This window comes from Rhinichthys klamathensis, unplaced genomic scaffold (genome assembly GCF_029890125.1).
Source record: "Rhinichthys klamathensis goyatoka isolate OS25496 unplaced genomic scaffold, OSU_Roscu_1.1 h1tg000449l_1, whole genome shotgun sequence".
In the NCBI taxonomy this organism is placed as follows: domain Eukaryota; kingdom Metazoa; phylum Chordata; class Actinopteri; order Cypriniformes; family Leuciscidae; genus Rhinichthys; species Rhinichthys klamathensis.
Window position 1 is genome coordinate 251180 of NW_026606942.1, and position 23335 is coordinate 274514.

The 23335-nt window shown below is 43.8% G+C and overlaps 1 protein-coding gene across 1 annotated transcript in view; it reads left to right on the forward strand.

The window, feature by feature from the left end:
* The first annotated feature begins 273 nt into the window (after window positions 1-273).
* The window catches only part of LOC130071641 (uncharacterized), a 97094-nt gene continuing 74032 nt past the window's right edge, over window positions 274-23335 (forward strand). Inside the window, exons 1-5 of the mRNA XM_056236505.1 lie at window positions 274-318; window positions 10825-10925; window positions 11101-11295; window positions 19626-19721; window positions 19813-19948. Coding sequence (XP_056092480.1) covers window positions 10827-10925; window positions 11101-11295; window positions 19626-19721; window positions 19813-19948 — 526 coding nt within the window. The 5' untranslated portion in view covers window positions 274-318; window positions 10825-10826. The remainder of the gene's footprint in view (window positions 319-10824; window positions 10926-11100; window positions 11296-19625; window positions 19722-19812; window positions 19949-23335) is intronic.

Below are 23335 nucleotides of genomic sequence, written 5' to 3' on the forward strand. Positions count from 1 at the left end.
ATGATGCAATCTGTCAAAGGACGAGTTCGGTATTTTACACTTAAAGCCCTGTTTTAAGATCGTTTCTGATGAAATAGAACTGTTAAGATTGAAGTTTGGACACATGCTGCTGGCCGAGAATTTTCTTCAGTTTCTGTGTCCCCCCCCCCCTCCTTTTTTATTCTGTTGGCAAGGCTTCAACATGTAAATGTTTACATATTTGTTACAATCTGGTTCTGTGGGCTTTGACTTCTATTTAAAATATAAACAAGAAGAAACTCATTACTCATTTTCCAAGGGATTGGAGATCAACGTATCTACTGGTGAAGACATCTACAGGTAAAAGTAAAAGAAGCATATCTTTGCATACGTTTTTTTAAATCTGTATTTTAATGTTAATTTAATCCATTAGTTTAATATATGCCAATTATTCAAGTGAAAAGTCTGAGAACACTGCATTGTAAAAAAAACCTTAACTTTTTTTTTCTTTTTTTTGTATAATATCTTTGAATTTGTCGCCAAAACCAAAATAATGAAGTGTTTTTAAAATAAATTCGTGTTCAACAGAGTCAAAGGCCTTATAAAAATCAAGAAAGAGTATAAAACCATCATCATCAATTAAATCGCTATAGTCTAATAAATCCATTACAAGTCTAATATTGTTATGAATGACTCTTCCTTTTATAAAGCCTGACTGTGTCTCACTTATTATGTCTGCTATCCCTTTTTTAAGTCTAGTTGCAATGGATCCTGAAAATATTTTATAATCTGTATTTAATAGCGTAATCGGTCTTAAATTGTCTAATTGCCGTTTGTCTTTCCCCGGCTTTGGAATCAAAGTAATTACACCCTGTTTCATACTAGTCATCAATTCTTTCCTAACTATACATTCTTTTAGCGCTTCAAATAATATGATTCTCAAATCTTCCCAAAAATATTTATTGAAATTAACTGTGAGGCCATCTGATCCCGGGGATTTGTTTAAAGCCATTTTCTTAAGAACTGCATCCAGTTCATCAATTCTAAGTTCAGAGACACAGATCTTTTTAAAAGATAAATCAATCTGGGGGATTAGTGGACAAAGATTTTGAAAAAGATTATTACAGTCTACTTTCGAGAACTGAGAAGAAAATAATTTAGAGTAAAACATGTAGACTTCATTTTCTATGATTTTAGAATCTTTCTTTACCTCACCATTTACTAAAAGACTAGAGATGCAATTTTTTTGTTGATGACTTTTTTCTAGATAAAAAAAATAAGAGGAGTTCTTTTCACCTGATTCAATCCACCTTGCTCGCGATCTCACGAAAGCTCCCTGTGCTTTGTCAAGATAATGTTGATCTAACTTGTTCAGTAATTCGACTAGACTACTTTTTTCTTCAGAAGTTAAATTGGTGTTGCTACAGCATGTATGTATTTCTTGTAATAATTTGTTTTCCAACTCTTTATTTTTTTAACTAATACTTTACTAAACTGAATACTGAATTCTCTAATTCTGAATTTGATGAATTCCTATTTGTTACAATGCCCAATAATTGCTTCATCATTTAGGATTTTACAGCAATATTCTTCATTTTGTAATAATTTGGCATTAAATTTCCAAAAGCCGTTCTTATATGTTGATTTATCTGTAGGTCCTAAGACTAGTTCTATGAAACAGTGATCTGATAAAGGTGCATTAGACATAGTTGTCTTTGTAACATGACTCATTATATTGTCAGTACCCAACCAGTAATCAATCCTAGATTTTCTGCTTCTATTTGGTCTAAACCATGAAAAACGTTTCGGTTACGGATGTAACCCTCGTTCCCTGAGTAGGGAACGGAGACGTTCCGTCGGATGACGACGAATGGGGGTTTCGCTTAGGAAGCCTATCGACTTCGAGTACTACAAAACGAGCCAATGGCAAAGAAATGCCATGGGTCTGCGGAATTTGCATTGCGTAACTCCACCTCACCTCATGGGTATTTAAGGAGAACGCTGGCAGCAAATAGGCATGTTCTTCGCTGAAGAGCCAAGACTGAGCTCAGGCGATCCCCGCGGTACAGCGGAAAGTGGCAGGAAGACGGAACGTCTCCGTTCCCTACTCAGGGAACGAGGGTTACATCCGTAACCGAGACGTTCCCTTTCGTTGTCACTCCGAGTTCCGTCGGATGATGACGAATGGGGATCCAGTCTAATCACGCCACCTTCTCGGCTGTCTTCCAGTGCCCTGCGTAAATCTGAGATCCCTGTCGTGAGACTAGCACGGACGAAGGACTCCTATTTAGCACAAGAATACCAAGGTACAGTGGGGAGCATATCCCATAGCCAGGGCCGGGCCTGACCAATTTGCCGCCCTAGGCAAGATTTTACCTGGTGCCCCATGCATTACAGCCCATTTCACCCCATCATTGTGTTGGTGATTATTTAGTCATATATATATATATATATATATACACTACCGTTCAAAAGTTTGGGGTCGGTACGATTTTAAATACTTTTAAAAGAATTCTCTTCTGCTAACCATGGCTGCGCTTATTTGATTAAAAATACAACAAAAAACAGTTATAGTATTAAATATTATTTCAGTGTAAATCAGCTGTTTTCTGTGTGAATATATAGTAAAGTGTAATTTATTCCTGTGATCAAAGCTGAATTTTCAGCATCACCAGTGTCAGTGTCTTCAGTGTCAAATGATCCTTCACAAATCAGTATAATATGAGGATTTGATGCTCAAGAAACATTTATTATTATTATCAATGTTGAAACAGTTGTTGGTCTGTCAGTTGTAGTTTTATTTTTTATTTTTTTAGGATTCTTTGATGAATAGGAAGTTCAAAAGAACAGCATTTGTTTGAAATAGAATCTTTTGTAACATTATAAATGTCTTTACTGTCACTTTCGATCAAATTAAGTATTGATTTCTTTCCTCCAAAAAAATAAAATAAAATTCTCACTGACCCCAAACTTCTGAACGGTAGTGTATATATATATAAGAGCATTACATCTAGCATTCAAGTCAAGTCTCTTTTATTTTTATATGGCGCTTTTTAGCCTACAATACAGATTATTTCAAGGCAGCTTTACAGTGATAAAAGGAAAATAATGCAACAAAGTTTGCTTCTCCTTTACAGCAGATCTAGAAGAAAATAGTGTCATAATAAAGCTTAAGAATGTTCAGTGATGGTTTATTTTGTTGTAAAAAAATATTAATTTATCTAATTTATATATAGCTTGCTCTGGATAAAACAGTGATGTCATCGTCCAAATGTCATTCATGCACAAACTATTCATTGAGCACTAGCAAAAGTGTTTGTTTGGGAGTAGATGGCAGCAATCTTCCACTAAATTATGGCACGGTTCATGTTGTCAATATAAATGAAACTGCAAAATGTCTTCTTTAATGTGAATTTTACATAAAACATAATAAACCTATAGCCTATAAATATCGTTAAAAATTTTGGCAAATAAATTTGAAAAAATGCCATATATCCCCCTTAAAACTGCACAACTGTATAGTAAAACATTAATTAATAAAAGTGATAGTAAATGCGTCTAAAAAAGACTGACATGATTGTTACAAATCGCATTGTCTGGGGGCTCTGAAGAACTCAGAACTACTGTTAGCATAAAGTTATAAGGTAAAAATAACTGCCATTAAATTATAGTATCTTACTACTATGCAATTAGATAAACTGTTCATTCATTACATTGCTTTACCTCTGTCTTTATCCCCTTGTAGCCTCTTCTCTTTGGCACTGTATCTATCGCAGGCTATAATGCTAATTTAAATGTGTCATAAAAATTCGGCCATCCGTCAATGAGGTAACTAACCGTGTCTAGATCTGGCGCGAGCTGCCAGTCCCGTTTCTAGTGCTTGAGTGTGTTAAGCGCCCTCAAACGAAAGCAATGCTGTCTACATTGGATGCGGCGAGGGGCGACGCTACACAACAAATGACCAACAGTAAACTGATTGGACTTAGAGAATACACATATGACCCAGAGGGATGCATATGGAGAACACTGGGGTGTCCAGCCGCAGGTGGAATATTTCAACCCCAGGGGTGGCAAGGTGGCTTGCCAAGGGAAAGACACATGCTTAGAGAGGCTTACAGTGGAAATACACATGTGGGGGTAGCTCAGAGGAGGTACCATGCACACGGAAGGCACCTAGCCGACGCGCAGGCAAGAGACACTGGCGCCGACGTCAGGAGTGCTGGAGGAACTCAGGGCTTCAGAGAGGAAGGCTCACCTGAGGAAATATCGCACGTATCCAGTCCGTGGAGTGGAATGGCGAGCAAGCGAAGACACCTGAACGGCTCCCATGTTAGCTTGAAAAAGACAGTACATGGGAGGAGACTGGCTCCACTCGGAGATTGTAGAATCTGGCGAATGTGTTAGGTGTTGCCCAGCCTGCAGCTCTGCAGATGTCTGTTAGCGAGGCACCATGCGCTAAAGCCCAAGAGGACGCCACACTCCGGGTGGAGTGGGCGGTCACACCAAGGGGGCACGGTCGACCTTGCTGCTGGTATGCCAAAGCAATGGCGCCCACTATCCAGTGAGACAACCTTTGCTAGGAGAGAGCCTTTCCCGTCAGCTTCCCACCATAACAGACAAAGAGCTGGTCTGAGGTCCTGAAACACTGCGTTCTGTCTACATAGATGCGAAGAGCACGTACTGGACAGAGCAGTGCCAAGGCTGGGTCTGCCTCATCCGGGGGCAGCGCTTGCAGGTTCACCACCTGGTCCCGGAAGGGAGTGGTAGGAACCTTGGGCACATATCCAGGCCGGGGTCTCAGGATCACGTGAGAGTAAGTCGGCCCGAATTCCAGGCACGCTTCGTCAACAGAGAATGCGTGCAGGTCCCCTACCCTCTTGATGGAGGCCAATGCAATCAGAAGCGCTGTCTTCATTGACAGGAATTTAAGCTCGACCGATTGCAAAGGCTCAAAGGGAGCACTGCGCAGGGCAGTTAAGACCACTGCAAGGTCCCAAGAGGGTACGAGAGGAGGACGAGGAGGATACAGTCTCCTCGCTCCTCTCAGGAACCTGATGATCAGGTCGTGTTTCCCCACAGACTTACCTTCTATAAGATCATGCTGTGCGGCAATAGCGGCGACATAGACCTTGAGGGTGGAGGGAGACAGCCTTCGCTCCAACCCATCTTGAAGGAAGGAAAGCACGACGCTGATCGAACATCTCCGGGGGTCTTCTCGGAGAGAAGAGCACCAGTTGACGAAGAGGTTCCACTTCAACGCATAGACGTGTCTTGTGGACGACGCTCTAGCGGAAGTGATGGTAGCCACCACCGCTGGTGGTAGGGTACTCAAACCTGCCTCGTCCCGTCCAGGAGCCACAAGTGGAGGTTCCAAAGATCGGGACGAGGGTGCCATAGGGTGCCCCGTCCCTGAGAGAGGAGGTCCTTCCTCAGGGGAATCGGCCAAAGAGGTGCTGTCGCGAGGAGTATGAGTTCGGAGAACCAGGTCCGGGTGGGCCAGTACGGCGCGACCAGAGTGACCTGCTCCTCCTCCTCCCTGATTTTTGCGCAGGAATTGCGCAAGAAGGCGCACTGGGGGAAACGCATATTTGCGGCTCCGCGGCCAGCTCTGCGCCAGTGCATCCGTGCCGAGCGTGCCCTCGGTCAGGGAATAATACAGGGTGCAATGGGTCGAGTCGTGAGAGGCAAACAGATCTATCTGTGCGTCCCCGAACTGGTCCCAAATCAGCTGAACCGACTGGGGATGGAGTCGCCAATCTCCCGGGAGGGGCTGAAGCCGTGAGAGCTCGTCGGCTGCACAGTTCAGGGCTCCGGGGATATAAATGGCACGAAGCGACCTCAGATGCTTCTGACTCCATATGAGGAGGTGGCGGGCGAGTTGCGACATACGGCAGGAGCGTAGACCACCTTGATGGTTGATGTACGCAACAGTGGCGGTATTGTCTGATCGGACTAGTACGTGTTGATTCTTGAGCACGGCCCGGAAGCGGCGCAGAGCAAGACGTACAGCCAGCAACTCGAGGCAATTGACATGCCATAGGCGGTGGGGTCCTGTCCAGGAGCCCGCGGCAGCACGTCCATTGCACATGGCACCCCAGCCCGTGGCAGAGGCATCTGTCGTTACAACAACATGCCGGGAAGCTCCAGGTCCAGGATTGGCCGTAACCCACCGGTTTTCTTCGGGACAATGAAGTACGGGCTGTAGAAGCCGGTCCTCATTTCGGCTGGTGCCGCACACATTCGAAAACGCGTTTGGCGGTGAGCATCTTGAACGGCAGCCTGTGAAGGGAGCGGATCAGAACGCGCAGGTCCAGGATTGGCCGTAACCCACCGGTTTTCTTCGGGACAATGAAGTACGGGCTGTAGAAGCCGGTCCTCATTTCGGCTGGAGGGACAGTCTCGATTGCACCCTTTGCCAGCAGGGTAGCAACCTCCGCTCTCATGATAGGGGCATTGCCACCAACCATAGTGGAGCGGACTCCCCTGAAGCGGGGAGGAGACCGCGCAAACTGAATCGCGTAGCCGAGCCTGATCGTTCACGCGACCCAGCGGGAGAGGTTGGGAAGCTCTAGACAGGCTCCCAAGGACTGTACCAGCGGGGTCATGCGAACCACAGACTTCCCGTCGGTGGAGCAGCGAGGCGGTATTGCTGACCCAGACGTGGACGGCATAGCGGCCCGGTGTGGGGGTACAGTCATAGACCGCGTCCTGACAGAGGAGACCAGGGAAGTACGAACGTTCCACGGGGTCTACTCTGCCAGGGGTCTGGCGACAGAGGAGGATGAGAGCGGCACGGTCCGGGGACGGCGCGTACTGTCATCCGGCTCTGGGACAGAGGAGGACGAGGGGTGCACGGCCCGGGGGCGGCGCACCGTGTCTTCCGAGAACTCTGTGTGCTCAGAGATGGGAGAGTCAGTTCTTTCTGGAATAAGGATTCTTCCCCGGCCCTCCACCAGGGAAAGGAGTGGCCCTGCTACCAGCTCCTGGAAAGAACTGAGTCCCATCTCTGAGCAGCCCATCTCAAGAGTGCCGCTTAACCCGGCGTATAGCGGGGGGCGGGGCTGGAGAGGGCTGTGGCGTCCCCCTGCGGCTTCCAGAGCCAGCCCGGGTGAACCGGCGGGGTGGGAGCCGCAGGAGGGCGCCTTCGGCGGTGGGCAGACCGAGGGATCTGCTCGGACGGCGGGGCCGTCGGGGCAGAATAAGCCTCAGTCTGCTCGTGGGCGGTTGAGAACTGTTGGGCAAAGCCCTCAACCGCACCGCCGAAGAGGCCGACCTGGGATTTGGGGGATTTAAGCAGATGGGTCCGCCCGACATCCTGCACATCAGACAGGTTCAGCCACAGAATGGTGGACATCACCTGACCCAGGGAGCGTACGGCCACTTTCGTCGCTCGGAGAGCAAGGTCAGTGGCGGCGCGCAACTCATTGAAGAGCCCTGGGTCAGTCCCGCCCTCGTGCATGTCCGTGAGCATCTGGGTCTGGTAGACCAGCAGAATGGCCATGGCATGCAGTGAGGCGGCTGCCTGTCCTGTAGCGCTATAGGAATTTGCCACAAGTGTATACGAAAAACTACAGGCTTTGGACGGGTGCTTAGGATCGCGCCGAGAGGAAGCACTCTGAGGACACAGTAGCATCGCAACAGAGCGTTCAACCGGGGGGACCCCAGTGTACCCATGGGCAGTGGCCCCGTCGAGGGAAGGAAGGGTGGAGGAGATCAACGAGGGATCGCTGGAAGACATGGGGGTCTTCGAGGATTTCGAGATCTCCTGATGCACATCCGGGAAGAAAGGCATTGGAGTGGACGCCGACAGGAGTCAGCGGCCACACCCAAAACCAATCGTCCAGCAGCGAGCGCTCGGACAGGGTGAAAGGTTCCACTCTAGTCCGATGCTCGCAGCGGCCCGGGAAAGCATGGCCGTCATCTCAGGATCTGACTCGACAAATGCCATATGCACACCCGAAAGTGGCAGCACTGTCGAATCTTCACTTCCTGAAGATTCTAGCCCGCCCTGTGATGCTGCGATGGACAACAGATCCGATTCTAGAGCGTCAAGGGAAACCCGCGGGGCATCCGAAAATAGACCCGGGGAATCCCCTGAAAACTCGCGGGTTTCGTCACTGAAGAGGGGGGCGTGGTCCACGGACAAACAGTCGGCGGATTTGTTCCACACTCACACCCTCAGGTCACCCTGGCCACCAGCCGTTAGATCGGGGTGTGAAGAGGGGACTCTCTCTCTTTAACGAGATCATTGAGTCTCGACCGTAATGACGCGATGGTCACGTTCCCGCGGGGAGAACGTGAGTCATCCACAAACGCTGCTCTAGCGTGATCAAGCCCAAGCACGCAGAGCAGAGAATGTGACATAACCCCCTCCATGTGACATAACCCCCTCCCTACGGAGCGGCTACCAGACGCTCCATCAGGCCAAGGCGGGACAGTAAGGAAACATCAGGGCGGGATGGGAGGGACAGACCAAGGGGGAAACGGGAGGGACCGACCAGGGGGGGAACGGGAGGAACAGACCAGGGAAAAACAGAGTTCATCGGGCGGCCAGGGCGAAACAGAGTAAATTCGGGCGGCGAGGGCGAAACAAAGTTCATCGGCCGGCCAGGGCGGTGAAGACCCCTCGGGCGACCAGGGCGGTGAAGACCCCTCGGGCGGCCAGGGCGGTGAAGTTCCTCGGCCGGCCAGGGCGGTGAAGACCCCTCGGGCGGCCAGGGCGGTGAAGACCCCTCGGGCGGCCAGGGCGGTGAAGACCCCTCGGGCGGCCATGGTGGTGACTCCGGCTCAGGAACAGCGGACACCGGCTCAGGAACAGCGGACACCGGCTCAGGAACAGCGGACACCGGCTCAGGAACAGCGGACACCGGTTCAGGTACAGCGTACACCGGCTCAGGTACAGCGGACACCGGCTCAGGTACAGCGGACACCGGCTCAGGTACAGCCACAAGAACTGAAACTGTTACAAGAACAGACACAAAAACAGGAACGGGCACTGGCTCTGCCTCCGGCTCAGGAACGGGCACTGGCTCTGCCTCCGGCTCTGGAACAGCAGACCCTGGCTCTGCCTCCGGCTCTGGAACTGGCATTGGCTCTGCCTCCGGCTCTGGAACGGGCACTGGCACTTGCTCCGGCCCTGGAACAGCAGACACTGGCTCCGGCCCTGGAACAGCAGACACTGGCTCCGGGGCCCTGGAACAGCAGACACTGGCTCCGGCCCTGGAACAGCAGACACTGGCTCCGGCCCTGGAACAGCAGACACTGGCTCCGGCCCTGGAACAGCAGACACTGGCTCCGGCCCTGGAACAGCAGATACAGACATATCCAGGATCCGCGCCAGACATTCCAAATAGTCCGTAAGTGCCTTGGCGGCCACACAAATGGACATTTCCGGATCTGTCTCAGACTGGGCAGACTGGACGTGCTCAGTCTCTGACTGGGCAGACAGAGCGTGCACTGTCTCTCGCTGGGCAGACGTGACATGAACAGTCTCTCGCTGGGCAGACGTGACGTGAACCGTCTCTCGCTGGGCAGACGTGACATGAACCGTCTCTCGCTGGGCAGACGTGACATGAACCGTCTCTCGCTGGGCAGACGGGACGTGAACCGTCTCTTGCTGGGCTGACGTGACGTGAACAGTCTCTGGCTGGGCAGACGTGACGTGAACAGTCTCTCGCTGAGCAGACGTGACGTGAACAGTCTCTGACTGGGCAGACGGATTATGTCTCCTTCTCCTTCTCCCTCCCTTTTGACGGATCTGTGCAGACTCGAAGTTGGTTAAAACCATAGACAGATTCCCAACGCTGGACTGATCCGATGACGAAGATCCCATTCCAGGAGAGACCGGTGAGGAAGACTCAGCTGCCCTCCTCTCCTCATTCCTCTGGGCACACAGGGAGAAATATTTGAGAAGAGAGATCCCATTCTCCCTCTCAGCCAGACAAAGTTCGCTCCGCTGAATCCACATGTGGCTCGTTCGTTCTGTCACGGTGCGTGTGGAAATAATTCCGTGGATTCAGGTGCAGAGCGAGAAAGTGTTTAATAAAGACAAAACATAAAAACAAACAAACCAAAAACTACATCCAACAAAGCAGGCAAGGCAAGGCAAGGCAAGGCAAGGCAAGCACGGCACAAACACAACGTAACAAATACAACGAACGAGCACAGGACAGCAAACACAGGAAGACTAAATAGGGAGGCAAACAAGGAGGATAACGAGACAGACAGGTGGAGCAAATAAACCAATAATCAGATAACAAGAGGGAGGGGTCAAACAATGACGAGAGCACATGGCTCAACATAACAAACACCCATGTGCAACACAAGACCGGACAGACATGTGACATTAAGAGCTCTAAAACTATTAATACATTTAAGAAAAGATATAAGTAAAACATTATGGAAAAGTATAGAACACTTGAATGAAGAACATTAGAAAAGTAAGCGAAAGTGGATGCATAATATAATTTTGATTGTTGAAGTTTAAGTTCTGTGCTTACATGTTATCATTTTTGGTATAAGAGAAACCATAAAATTGTGTCATCTTTGGACATAGTGTTTTTGTTGTAAAAGGGGTTAGGCAAAATAAGTCTTGACTTCAGCCTAAACCCCTTCGGTCAGGTATTATTTAGCATTTAAATTCCTAGGTACTCATTTTGTATTTATCTTTCTAATGTATTTAAATTTTCTTTTCTTTCTCTATTTGTTTCATTGTTTTATGTTTTTTTCATTGTATTATGTACAGGATTTTTGAATTACATATGACCTAAGATTTAATTGTTCAAAATGACCGAAGAAAATAACTAACTAACTAACTAACTAATTCAGATATATTTGATTAAATACATTTGTAATCTTTTTTCTCAGACATGGAGAGTAAGCGGATGTTTTTAGTGGTTTGCGTGATAGGCTGTGCAGTGTCTTTCATTAAGGCTGAAAGCAACCTATCAACACCAACAACTTTGACTGTAAGAATACCATTTACTCCTTTCCACAATTATTTGATTCAAAGAACCATTATTAAACAATGACAGACAATTAGGTAATTTGTTTAGAATCAAGATTCAATTGTAATGAAAGCAGTTTAGGCTGTTGATATTGAGGCCTAACTAATTTTTTTTTTCTGATTTTTCTTATTCATAGTCCAAAATCACCCGCAATGAGTGTGGAAAAACCAAACTGTGTTTGGACAACCCTAAAGGATGTGATCCTTCGGCTAGCTCTCAGTGTTTCTTCACCTCAGCTATCTTAACTGACATCAGCCTCACTGTTGAGCTCAGTGGCAACTCTACCGGTTACATCGCTTTAGCAGCTGGACTGACATCTAATATCCCTCAGGTATACAAAGCACATTTTACAACACACTCTTCAATGCCTCTGTGGACCATATTACCTTAAAGCAAAGATGATAACAAGTTTTGACCAAATTCATAAAATTGAGAGCCGATTTGGTGCTCAAGAAACATATTATTATCAATGTTGAAAACAGTTTTTGCTGCTTAATATCTTTGAGGAAACTGGTAAGTCTGAAGTAAGTAAGTTCCCTTTTGAAGAGGAACCTCAGCACTGCGTCATGGAGTTGATGCTATAGAGATGGCATCAGCGTGACCGGTGTTTGAAGAACGTCTAAACACACGTCAATAAATCCTTGGCAGACGGCAGTCCATGACATCTCATGCAGAGAATAAAGGGTGCCTGTAATACAAGTTTCTCTTCAGGAGCCACTTGTTTGTATGCGCAAGATACCACTCTGTTGGAGAATGTTTGACTTCCGAGGGAAGTGAATACACTCATTATGATACATCTGCAGTAAGAAGCTCTGTTCTTGTTTTATTCTCTCACAAGAATCTAGCATTTGTAAGATCTCTTAAGGAAGAAGAGTCGAGGGTCTACACATCACGGCTCGGGTCACAGGGCGTGGGGATTGTAGCAGAGAGTGGAAGGAGTCTGACGGGAAGTTTTCCCCTTCTCCTGCTGGCTTCTGACCTGACTGATTAATGTGGCACGTCTAATTCTAAGTAATAAAATACAAAAAGAGTTGAGGTGTTATTAATAATCCACCTCCTCCACTGTCCCACACATAAGTTTGTGAGCAATTTATTACTCTTAGGTATCCACATTGAGGTGTTGAGATAATGGAGGAATTTGTAGTCAGCTCGTACAGTCTCTCCCATGGACTCGAACTATTCGCATGTGGAGAGGCTCTGTGAACAGGGATAAACAAGGACGCCCCAGTTGAAGAGCTGCTTGCGAGTTATCTCTCCTCTGGTGCTTCATCCTTTTTCAAGACTCTCCATGCCAATTAAGCGAGTGCATTTGGCTCTCAAGGGAGCTGAAAGAGATGAGCCGTGGGGAGGGAATTCCCTTCTCGCTTAAACACTTTATAATAACTGCATGCTATGAATCATTAGTTAAGCATTAGTAAATAGTTAGTTCATCGTTTATAAAGCATTGTCCCTACATTAATAGACATTAGTAAGAAGTTTATAAATACAGCTATAAATTATTTATTCTTTATTATTTTTTATTACTTAGAAGCATATCTGTAATGTGTTTAATATAATTAATAATTGTTTAATAATTGTATTTTCATACTTTATTAATGATCAATTCATAATTTCTATATTAACTATTACATTATTTACAAATCAGTTATTTAGGAGTTGTCAGTGGTTCATAAGATCATTTAGAAAGCGTAAGTAAATTATTAATAAACTATTTAAATGTACATTTATACATATTATTATATATACGTATAGTAATAGTTACTCAGTGTGTTAATAAATGCTTTGTTAACACGTATTCTTACTGTAAATCATGATTAATTCAGGTAGTTATTAAACATTTAATAGTTTTCAGTTAACTATTTTTGTGAGCTCACCTAAAGAGGACTATTTATGTAGTAAAGCTTTTACAAAGGTGATTTAAAGGCTCAGTTATCTTCTAAACAGAAAAAGGAAACAAACACAGGAATTAATTATATTATATTGTGCACAATGTAGACAGGCTACTTCATGCCTGTGATGGCTTTCCAAAAATTGTTAAAGAATATACATATACAAAAAAATACAATAAATGCCTGACAATCATGCCAATAAAGCTTTTATTCTATATGACTATTTCTCCAGGCCTGCACCAGTAGGTGGCAAGAAATTAATTAACTTCACTTTAAAGGAATTTTAACATAATTCTATAATATTTAATTTCATTTAATTACATTCCGGCTAGTCATTAAAAGGCTATATTACTAAGTATAATAATAAACATGTAACATGTTTTGTTGAAGAATGCTAATAATAAGTATACTTAAATTCTGAAAATCCCATGTCACATGGATTTGTTTACACATTAAACTTGTGGCCTCAACAAAAAACTTGTAGCCACGACAAAACTAAGTGAACCGAACATGTCCCTTCCCACCATAATGATCACTTATCTTCTCTATAAAGCGTGACTCGACATATTATGCATAGTTAGTACGTACCTGAAATGACTGTTGTGGTTTCTTTTCTGCAGCTTGAAAGAAAATGGCCAAATAGAAAAAGAAAGGACCCGTGAGAGTTACAAAAACTTAATACACTAGAATGTATTATGCTTCCATGAGTTGGGAACGAAACTTCTATTCACTTAAATAAGGCTAGCAGCAATCTATTCTATTTAGCCGCAGCAGTTTGAAGCTGAGAAAAACAAGCTGATTGACAAGATGATTTGAAGCTGATAAAGCTCAGAAAAACATGATCCTGTGAAAAATGTTATGCTGTTTAAAAGTTGCATTATATTGATGCTCAATTACTAATAATGGTTCTTATCAAGAATGTTGAAAAAATGAAAAATGGATCAGTTTCCACAATGGGAGCTTTTGTGGATAGTTCATGTTCCCATTGTGGGAACATGACTATCGCGGTGTTGAGGTCAAGACTCGCCTTCGTCCACACAGGTGGAGACCCCATTTCCACGCCCCACCCCAAGGGTGCTGTGTGGGATGTGTGATCGGAGGATTATAGTGATGGCTTCCCCGCCCGGTAACCAATCCCTGTGGGCCACCCACTCCTCTATCACACCGCAGCCGGTGGAGCTCCCCGTTGAGCGCGCTGGTCCCTCTGTAATGGACCGACCAGACGTTTCATTCGGGGCCCCTCTAGAGGACAGGATGCCGATTGCAGCATCGGAGGGTGAACTGACCTCTGGAGATGATAACTCGGCTGCGTTATCTCCCTCTGGAAGTGTAACGTTGCCCGAGCCATGTCCAGAGATGTCAGCTATGGTGAAATGGGCCGCTGGGCTCGAGTGGAATCCTCCACCGTGTCACGGTTGGATGATTGGTTTCTCGGGGCGGGCCGTGCTGGTTCTCAGCCTACCACCCCAGTGCCTTTCTTTCCCAAAGTGCATGGAGAGCTTACCAGGTTGTGGACGGCACCTTTCTCTGCCAGAAACTGCCTGAGTAGCTCCTCCCCCCTCACTACCCTTGACGGAGGAGCGGTGAAGGTTTACGAGGCTATCCCTCCAGTGGAGCAGTCTGTTGCGACACAGCTGTGTTCATCGGCCGCTGCCTCTTGGATGGGCAGAGCCGGACAGTAACGGAGTACATTTACTTGAGAACAGTACTTAAGTACAATTTTGAGGGATCTGTACTTTACTCGAGTATCATTTTTTGGGGAGTACTCATGACTTTACTCAAGTACATTTGAGAGGCAAATATTGTACTCTTTACTCCAATACATTTCTATCCATAACCGTGAGTACCCGAGTAAAAAAAAAAAAAGTAAAAAAAAGTAAAAAAAAAAAAAAAAAAAATCTCGGAAACCCTCAATTTGTTGTTTCCCTCTCAAACGTGATTGGATTGTGCAGGAGCCACTGATTGGGACAGCCTATCAGCAATCACTTTCAGCTTTCCGCCAAAGTCAACTCCATGGTCAGATTTTATATTACACATTAATGTAAGCCAAGCATTTGGTTTGATGTTCTTGAGTATGTGGTGTGTTTAACACAGTCAGGTTCAAATGTGGCAGTGGCGTAGCCACGAGGGATTTCTGATTTCTTAAAAAAAAAACTTTAGGAGGCAAAATATATTTTTACTGATTATGTGAATTACACTGCGCAAACCAAAGTAGGCTACTACCCAGCGAATGAAGAAGGGTTGGCGCTCAGTCTCCACAGTACATAAAATATTAATTTTGTTTTATTTTATTTTTCGGGTTTGCATTTATGAGGAAAAAACAATGTTATGGACGTGTTCTCCGTTACGGACATGAGCGCTCTGAAAGCGGCATAAAAAATGCTTTAAAACTTTCACAGAGACATCAAACAGAAAACACAAAACCTTTCTTTAACCTGAATTTCGTTTTGCATTAATTGTATCTTAATTTTAATCAATGTTTCATCAACCAATTGCCTGGGTTTAATAAATAAGAAGTAAATATAGCAGACGATAGATAAGAAACGGAGGCGCCGGCACGTAAACTGGATCTCGTCTCATAAATGAACCGAAACTCAGTGTATAAGGTAGCCTACTTGCCTCTCACAGATATGTCTACTTTTAAACAGAAAAATTCAAAACGAAAGAAAACAGACTACAGACAGCTCTCTGCTTATGTAATCCGTATGAAATGTGCATTTCTCTCTGGCGCGTTCACTACTGAATATCGCGAGTCAGCATCGTCAACTTCATCTTAGCCGACAAAGAAAACACTTGTTTATTAACAAGTGTTTATTAATAAACAATTAAAATATATCCTTGCTATATTTTACAAATTGATAATCATTCCTTTTGCCGGTTTTTTGTGACAGCTTTTAGGTGTTTTATTGGCAGCGCCACCCTTACATGTGGTGTGTGTGTGTGTGCGTGTGTGTGTGTGTGTGTGTTGTCCCCGCATTTAAAGATGGGACCCCCCAAAAAATGTAATTAAATTAAATAAAGCAACATGGTAAAAAGATGAAAATGACTTGATTTTACTTTCAATTCCTTTTACATTTTCCAAGGTATTAACATTAACATTTTTCATAACTCCATGTAGGACGTTTCTGTGCATAAATGTAAGCACTGTGGCAGTAGATTACTAATGCAATATTTAGAAAATCTACTCTTGTACTCTTGATACTCAAGTACTTTTAAAAACAAGTACTTTAGTACTTTTACTTAAGTAGACATTTGACTGTAGTACTTTTACTTGTACTTGAGTAAAATTTAGCAAGGGGTATCTGTACTTTTACTCAAGTAACAAAGCTCTGTACTCTGTCCACCTCTGTGGATGGGGGATCCCCGTCTCCCTCTAAGGCCTGTGAGTTCTCGTCCGTTCTGACGGGCAGAGCTTACAAAGCCTGTGGGCAAGCCGCTTCCTCTTTGCATGCCATGGCGTTGCTACAGGTCTACCAGGTCAAGGCACTCACGGACATGCACGAAGGTACCCCAGGCCGTGTGCTCATAGGTGAGCTCCGCACTGCAACCGCCCTCGCCCTCCGGGGCACGAGCTTTGTGGCGTGCACGGTCGATATGACGAATGCGGACAAGGTTCGGTTCCTGGACTCCCAAACATTCTCAGGGACGGGGCACCGTTGGCACCCGCGTCGAGACCTCTGAAAACTCCATGTCTGGTCCCGAAAGGACGTGACGCGGAGGTTCTAGGTAATTACCACAAACATGTCGTAGATACCATCACTTCTGCGAGAGAACCCTCTATGAGGCATGCTTATGCCCTGAAGTGGAACCTATTCTTCTCATTTCCGACCCCCCGAAAGGTCACTTCTTCGGTCACTTCGTGCTTCTTTCCTGCAAGATGGCTTGGAGCGAGGGCTGTCTCCCTCCACCCTCTAAGTGTATGTGGCCAAATGGTGCGTGCATCCACTTCCATATTTATACCCGTGCGCGGGGCGGAGTGTGAGATGCAAAACCCAATGTGCATTGACTCGTTGTATCAATACTCGAAGATGACAGGCTCCTCAAGCGTGATCCCAATCAGTCGACACATCGACTACGTATCCCTTCTCTCCTTCAGGGAACGAGGGTTACATACGTAACCGAGACGTTATAAACACGAGCCACGTCTTAAAGGCAAAGGGGGAGGTGCTGCTGTAATTTATAGTAATATCTTTAGTATTAGGTCTAGTTTCAAATATATTTTATATGAAGTGATGGTGCTTTATGTAACACTGCATTTTGTTGCATTAATTTCCTATTATCACTGTAAAGCTGCTTTGAAGCAATCTGTATTGTAAAAAGCGCTATACAAATGAAGGTGACTTGACTTGAGTTGACTGAACCATCTAATCAAGTTCTCACTAGACATACTAGAAACTTCTAAATAGGAGTGTTGAGGCAAGTTAAACTCTGCAGGACAGTGGCCCTCCAGGACAGACACTCCTGCTTTAAACAGTTTCATGATTAGAAGGTCTTCTTTCTGGCTTTAGAAGATGAGAATAATCAGAGCTGGACTGGAGGGACAAATTCAGCCCATCTGTCCCAGAAGTTTCCCCATGTAAAGCCCGGCTCGATCGGCCCAAAATCCGGCATCCAATCAGCGGGTGAAGGTCTCTTTTCTCGTGGCAAAGTATTGTGGGTTAAATGCAATACATTTTTCATATGTATTCTCTCGTTATTTCATCTGACTCCATAAATAAAAAGGTTTTTAATGATATCTGTGTATCATTAAATATAAGCGAAAGTTTGACTATTCCTTTTAACTCTAATGAAATAATATCAAAGTCAGTTAGAATCATCAAATGTAACAATTTATTATGTCAGGTAAATTTATCATCAGTTCAAAGATAATCAATACAAAACATCAAATGTTCTGGAATAAAGAGAAGACGAACCCGACATTTAAAGAATACATGAAGCTGAGAGACTCGGCCTCTCTCAGCCTCACGGGCTCATCTGAAGTACAGAAAAGGGCCCCGATCCCTCGCTGCGTTTCATTAAATAGCCAGAACCTCTTTCACATGGAAACATGCTAACAATGGTAATCTGGATTCAGAGGTTACACCTTTTGGGGGGAAGGAAGACCATTTGTCTATCTTCCTTTGTGTGCCAGTTTCTCTAAACTCGTAAAAAACCTTATTACCTTTTGTTTTACTTATTTGGAAATGAGACATTTGTACAGTTGCACTGAGACATTTCAAATGATACCAAACATGTATAAAACTGTATGATAATTGTTCACATTAAAACCATATAGATTCTTGTGTGAGTTTGGGTGATCTCTGCAAGAGTGGGGGATGAGGGGAAGAAGTGTGTGTGTGTGAAGTGAGATATTTTAAGTGTTAATTCTTAGGGGGGCCTTTTGTTTCATCGAGGGGTCGATCAGACATACTGGCACCAGCCTTGCACCCATTAATGTTTTGCTGGGGTTACGGCATTTAAATTGGAATAAATTAATGAATCAATGAATAGCTAAATAAAGGGAAGAAACAAAATAATACATTTTCCTAATATTCTGCAAATGTGTTGAATATTCATGTTGCATTATATTACAGGCTGTCAATTTTTCAAATAATATTTTACTTAAATTAAAGTTCATTAGAACTGATCATATCTATTCTACACAGAATAAAAAGTCATAGCTTCATCCTGAATTCATGATCCAGGCTATAAAGCTCTTAAATTCTCCATTGTTGCACCAATGAAATGTTTCCATAGTTATTGGACAGAATCAAGAGTTTAAATATATAGACCATGACACAGGCAAAAGCCATGCTCATCACTGCCATGGTTTTATGGTTTATAACAACAACATAATAATAATAATAGGTCTATTACTGGCTGGCAATCCTTCCCTCTGCCAATCACGGGCCCCCTCCATGCCTGGGGCTTCAGCCCTACCTATCCCTTATGTTTATACAGCCCTGGTTGTTCTGTTCCTGCATGTTGTTAAATCTCCTGAGTGTTTGTTATTTTGAATTATTGTTTATTAAAGTTTTACTGCTGAATTTACATCCTTCCTCATCTTTGGTGCAACCACACCATGATAGTTTAAGCAGTCTGCTATTTGAGGGTTAAATATTTTTTAGTTTTATTTATTAATTTATTTGAAAAGGGCCCATATACATTTTTTAACATTCATTTTGCCATTTCCTGCATTGTTCTGAATTTAGCCAAAGGCACATTTTTATCCACAGTCTTTTGGCAGGTCATCACTACTTCCTTTAAATGATAAAATAACACAAAACTATTTCTACATACAATAAAACATACATAGCCTAATAAACATACATTTTAGTCTGTTTTTAAGATAATATAGTCTATAAATAATGTGCTGTGTTTCTGTCATAAAAGTTACCTAGAATAAAGTGTAAACTGTAACAGTGTGAAGTGTCCTCCTTTTGATCTTATATCTCTTATATTGTGATCTTGTAAAATCATAATCCAGTCACTTCTTTAGAACTATTCGGAGAGGACTGGAGGTGGTTGGGAAAATTTGCATGCGAATTAAACATGTTTGTTTGTTTTTCTGACCCAGTTACAAAACACAACTTCGATAAAATTATGCCGTAAGTTTTTTGTTTGTTTGTTTGTTTTTGGTGTATCAATAGCAGAAGTATTCACTTGACTGTCTGAAAACCAACTACCTAATACTGCTTTTACATTTCTACGGCAGTCTGCTTGGTGCTAAGTCCATTTTCTCCTTCTCATAATGACACCCAACCCTGTTTTTCTTTGTTGTTGTTTTTTGCAGGACCTTCATATCATCATTGTCTGTGGCAATAATAATGGTGGGTTTTTCTACCAAACTACAACACTCTACAACAATGCTCTGGGGATCTCAAATATAGTAAGGATAATATTTGTTAGCATATCGTTTGAGGACATTTTATCAAATAATCAGATTTTGATATATGAATCAATTTTCTTTTTTCCCCCAGGCTATTGTAAACAATATCCAGGGTTCGATACAGTCAGGCTTTATTCAGTGTGTTTTCACCATCCCCATTGACATCAGCGACATTGGTAATTTAGAAATTCCCATATTCATTGACATCTTGAAGGGTTCAACCAATGGTGAGTTTGTTACAGATTGTTATATGTAGCTAATGCTAAAAGAAATAATATTTCATAAAAAGTTCTGTAATGCACATACAGTGGGGTCCAAATGTCTAAGACAGTGAAAATCTGGCATTTAAAATCATTTTTAATAATTATAAAGATAAATAAATTATATTTGGTCCTTCCAAGTCCAGAAACTGTCTTGCTAGCAAATTAGCTCATATGCAATGGCAAATCCAACAAATCTGGGTGTTATATTTGATTCAGATCCATGCATTGATTTATCGAATCAGTTTTGTCGTTAAAATAGCTTCTACTTAAAAACCATTTACAAACTTAAATAATTTCTGACTTTTTATGATTTGCTAAAAGTTATCCATGCTTATATTACATCAGGAGCAGACTATTGCAATTCTCTAGGTATTTCCCACATCCCCACTCCTCATTAACAAAAACCCAGACAACTTCCGGCAAATTTAGATTTGCTCTGCAAGTTAGTCTGGCAAAGAGCTCATTCAAGCCCATTTCTAATCCGTCGAAATCGCGGCACCAATCAGAAATGTTGGGGCGGGCTTTACACGATGACGACAGCACAGCGACGGAACTAGGGGTGTGACGGTTATAGTTGAACACCGTCATTAGAACTCTATAACCGCCAAAACCAAAACATATTGTTATTAAAATATTTTTTTCACAAACATTTTTTATCATAGAGAATGTTTAAATACTAATATCAGCTTACGGGGGAAATGGAGGCGGAGTTAGTGGTGCTTCGGAGGCTGCTACTGCTGGAGATGATTCGGGAGAGGTCTGTGCACCTTCACCGATCAGAGCGCGCGCTGACACGGAGTAAAGCCTTGTTTATACGCACGAGCGCGAAGGTGCGCGCGGCAAAAATGACGCGTTCGGTGCGCAAGACCCCATTTCGCTTGGCTGTGTGCAGGCTTTTTTTGTAACGGTGCGCGCGGCGCCGCGTCCGAGGATGAACGACTTCAAGCCGAATCTGCCCGAGCATGTACGTCTCACCGCACCGGCACCCAGTTTTCGCGTCTAAATTGCAAAGTTCATTGCAAAGTTTTTTTGTTAAGGTTTTGTTTACTGTGTGTTATTAATTTAATGGAAAGCACATTCACTTCTAGTTGTCTTGCTGTTAATTTTAAATAAACGTAGAGCAAGTAGCTAATCAGTGTCTGCTCGTTTATTCAAACTAAGTTGTTCTATAACAGACGAACGTCGCTCTGCATACGTCATCTCCTTCATTGCTCTGATTTGTTTTAGGTCTATCCAGTTGCGCCCAGAGGCATTTGAGCTACGTCCGTTGGTGACGCTCCTTTGGAAATTATTTGTCTATGAAGCTTTGCCAGACCATAACTCAGTTACAACTGAGAATGGTCTGGTTTTAACCAGGCTAGTTGACTGGTACTAAAAATCATAATCATATTTCATCAGTTCTGGACTTGTTTCATTGGCTCCCTGTTCATTTTAGAATTCAGTTTAAGCTTATACTAATTGTTCATAAAACTTTAAATGGGTTTATGTCCTTTGTGCAGCACTTTGGTCAATGCAAGCTTTGTTTATATGTGCTTTAGAAATAATATTTACTTATTTCTGTAAAACAATGAATTAAAAAATTATAACATACTGGACTTTGGACTATTTCTAAGTCACTAATCAAATAAGCAGATTTTTAACATGATTTTTTAACAGATTTTTGTTGTTGTTGCATGGATCATTCAGTTTTGCTTAAGGAGTCTATGTCAGCTTAAGTGCTGCTGTCACTGCTGTCATTAAAGGCAGGGTAGGCAGTTTGTTTCTAAAACACTTTTTCCCAAATTTGTTTAAACTGTCTTTATATACCAATACATATCTAAAATGTAAATACTCTGAAAAGGAGAGTATAAAAATCGAGTGTCTGTAGTCCTCTCAGGGCTGCAATAAACACAGCTACTCTTTCCATTCGGAACGGAGAAGAGAAGAGCAGTCAAAATTCCCAATACCACCTGTACCTGCATATACAGTCAGCACAGGCAAACAAGGCAAAAAAAGGTGATGTCACTCCATGCACTGCGCTCCTCTCCGCTCGGCGCTAGTAAACGCATCCTCCAGCTGAGCGGTCGGCATCACGCGTTCATGTGTTTTGGGGGCGTGTCTTTGGAAGGAGCCCAGAAGGGAGGGGGTGGGAGTTTCTCTGTTGGATACTTTCAAAATCCAGCAGTTTTCTGTTAGTTTCTCAAACTTACATACCCTGCCTTTAAAGAAAGAGGTGGACATACCAAATACTAATAATTATGAAATATGTAAATGTTTTTATTCAATTTTCAATTTTTTATATGCACTGAACAAAATTATAAATGCAACACTTTTGTTTTTGCCCCCATTTTTCATGAGCTGAACTCAAAGATCTAAGACTTTTTCTATGTACACAAAAGGCCTATTTCTCTCAAATATTGTTCACAAATCTGTCTAAATCTGTGTTAGTGAGCACTTCCCCTTTGCCGAGATAATCAATCAACCTCACAGGTGTGGCATATCAAGATGCTGATTAGACAGCATGATTATTGCACAGGTGTGCCTTAGGCTGGCCACAATAAAAGGCCACTCTAAAATGTGCTGTTTTATCACACAGCAAAATGCCACAGATGTCGCAAGTTTTGAGGGAGTGTGCAATTGGCATGCTGACTGCAGGAATGTCCACCAGAGCTGTTGCCCGTGAATTGAATGTTCATTTCTCTACCATAAGCCGTCTCCAAAGGCGTTTCAGAGAATTTGGCAGTACATCCAACTGGCCTCACAACCGCAGACCACGTGTAACCACACCAGCCCAGGACCTCCACATCCAGCATCATCACCTCCAAGATCGTCTGAGACCAGCCATCCGGACAGCTGCTTCAACAATCGGTTTGCATAACAAACAATTTCTGCACAAACTGTCAGAATCCATCACAGGCAAGCTCATCTGCATGCTCTTCGTCCTCATCGGGGTCTCAACCTGACTGCAGTTTGTCATCGTAACCGACTTGAGTGGGCAAATGCTCAAATTCGATGGCGTCTGGCAATTTGGAGAGCTGTTCTCTTCACGGATGAATCCCGGTTTTCACTGTACAGGGCAGATGGCAAACAGCGTGTATGGCGTCGTGTGGGTGAGCGGTTTGCTGATGTCAACGTTGTGAATCTAGTGGCCCATGGTGGCGGTGGGGTTATGGTATGGGCAGGTGTATGTTATGGACAACGAACACAGGTGCATTTTATTGATGGCATTTTGAATGCACAGAGATACCGTGACGAGATCCTGAGGCCCATTCTTGTGCCATTCAAACACGACCATCACCTCATGTTGCAGCATGATAATGCACGGCCCCATGTTGCAAGGATCTGTACACAATTCCTGGAAGCTGAAAACAT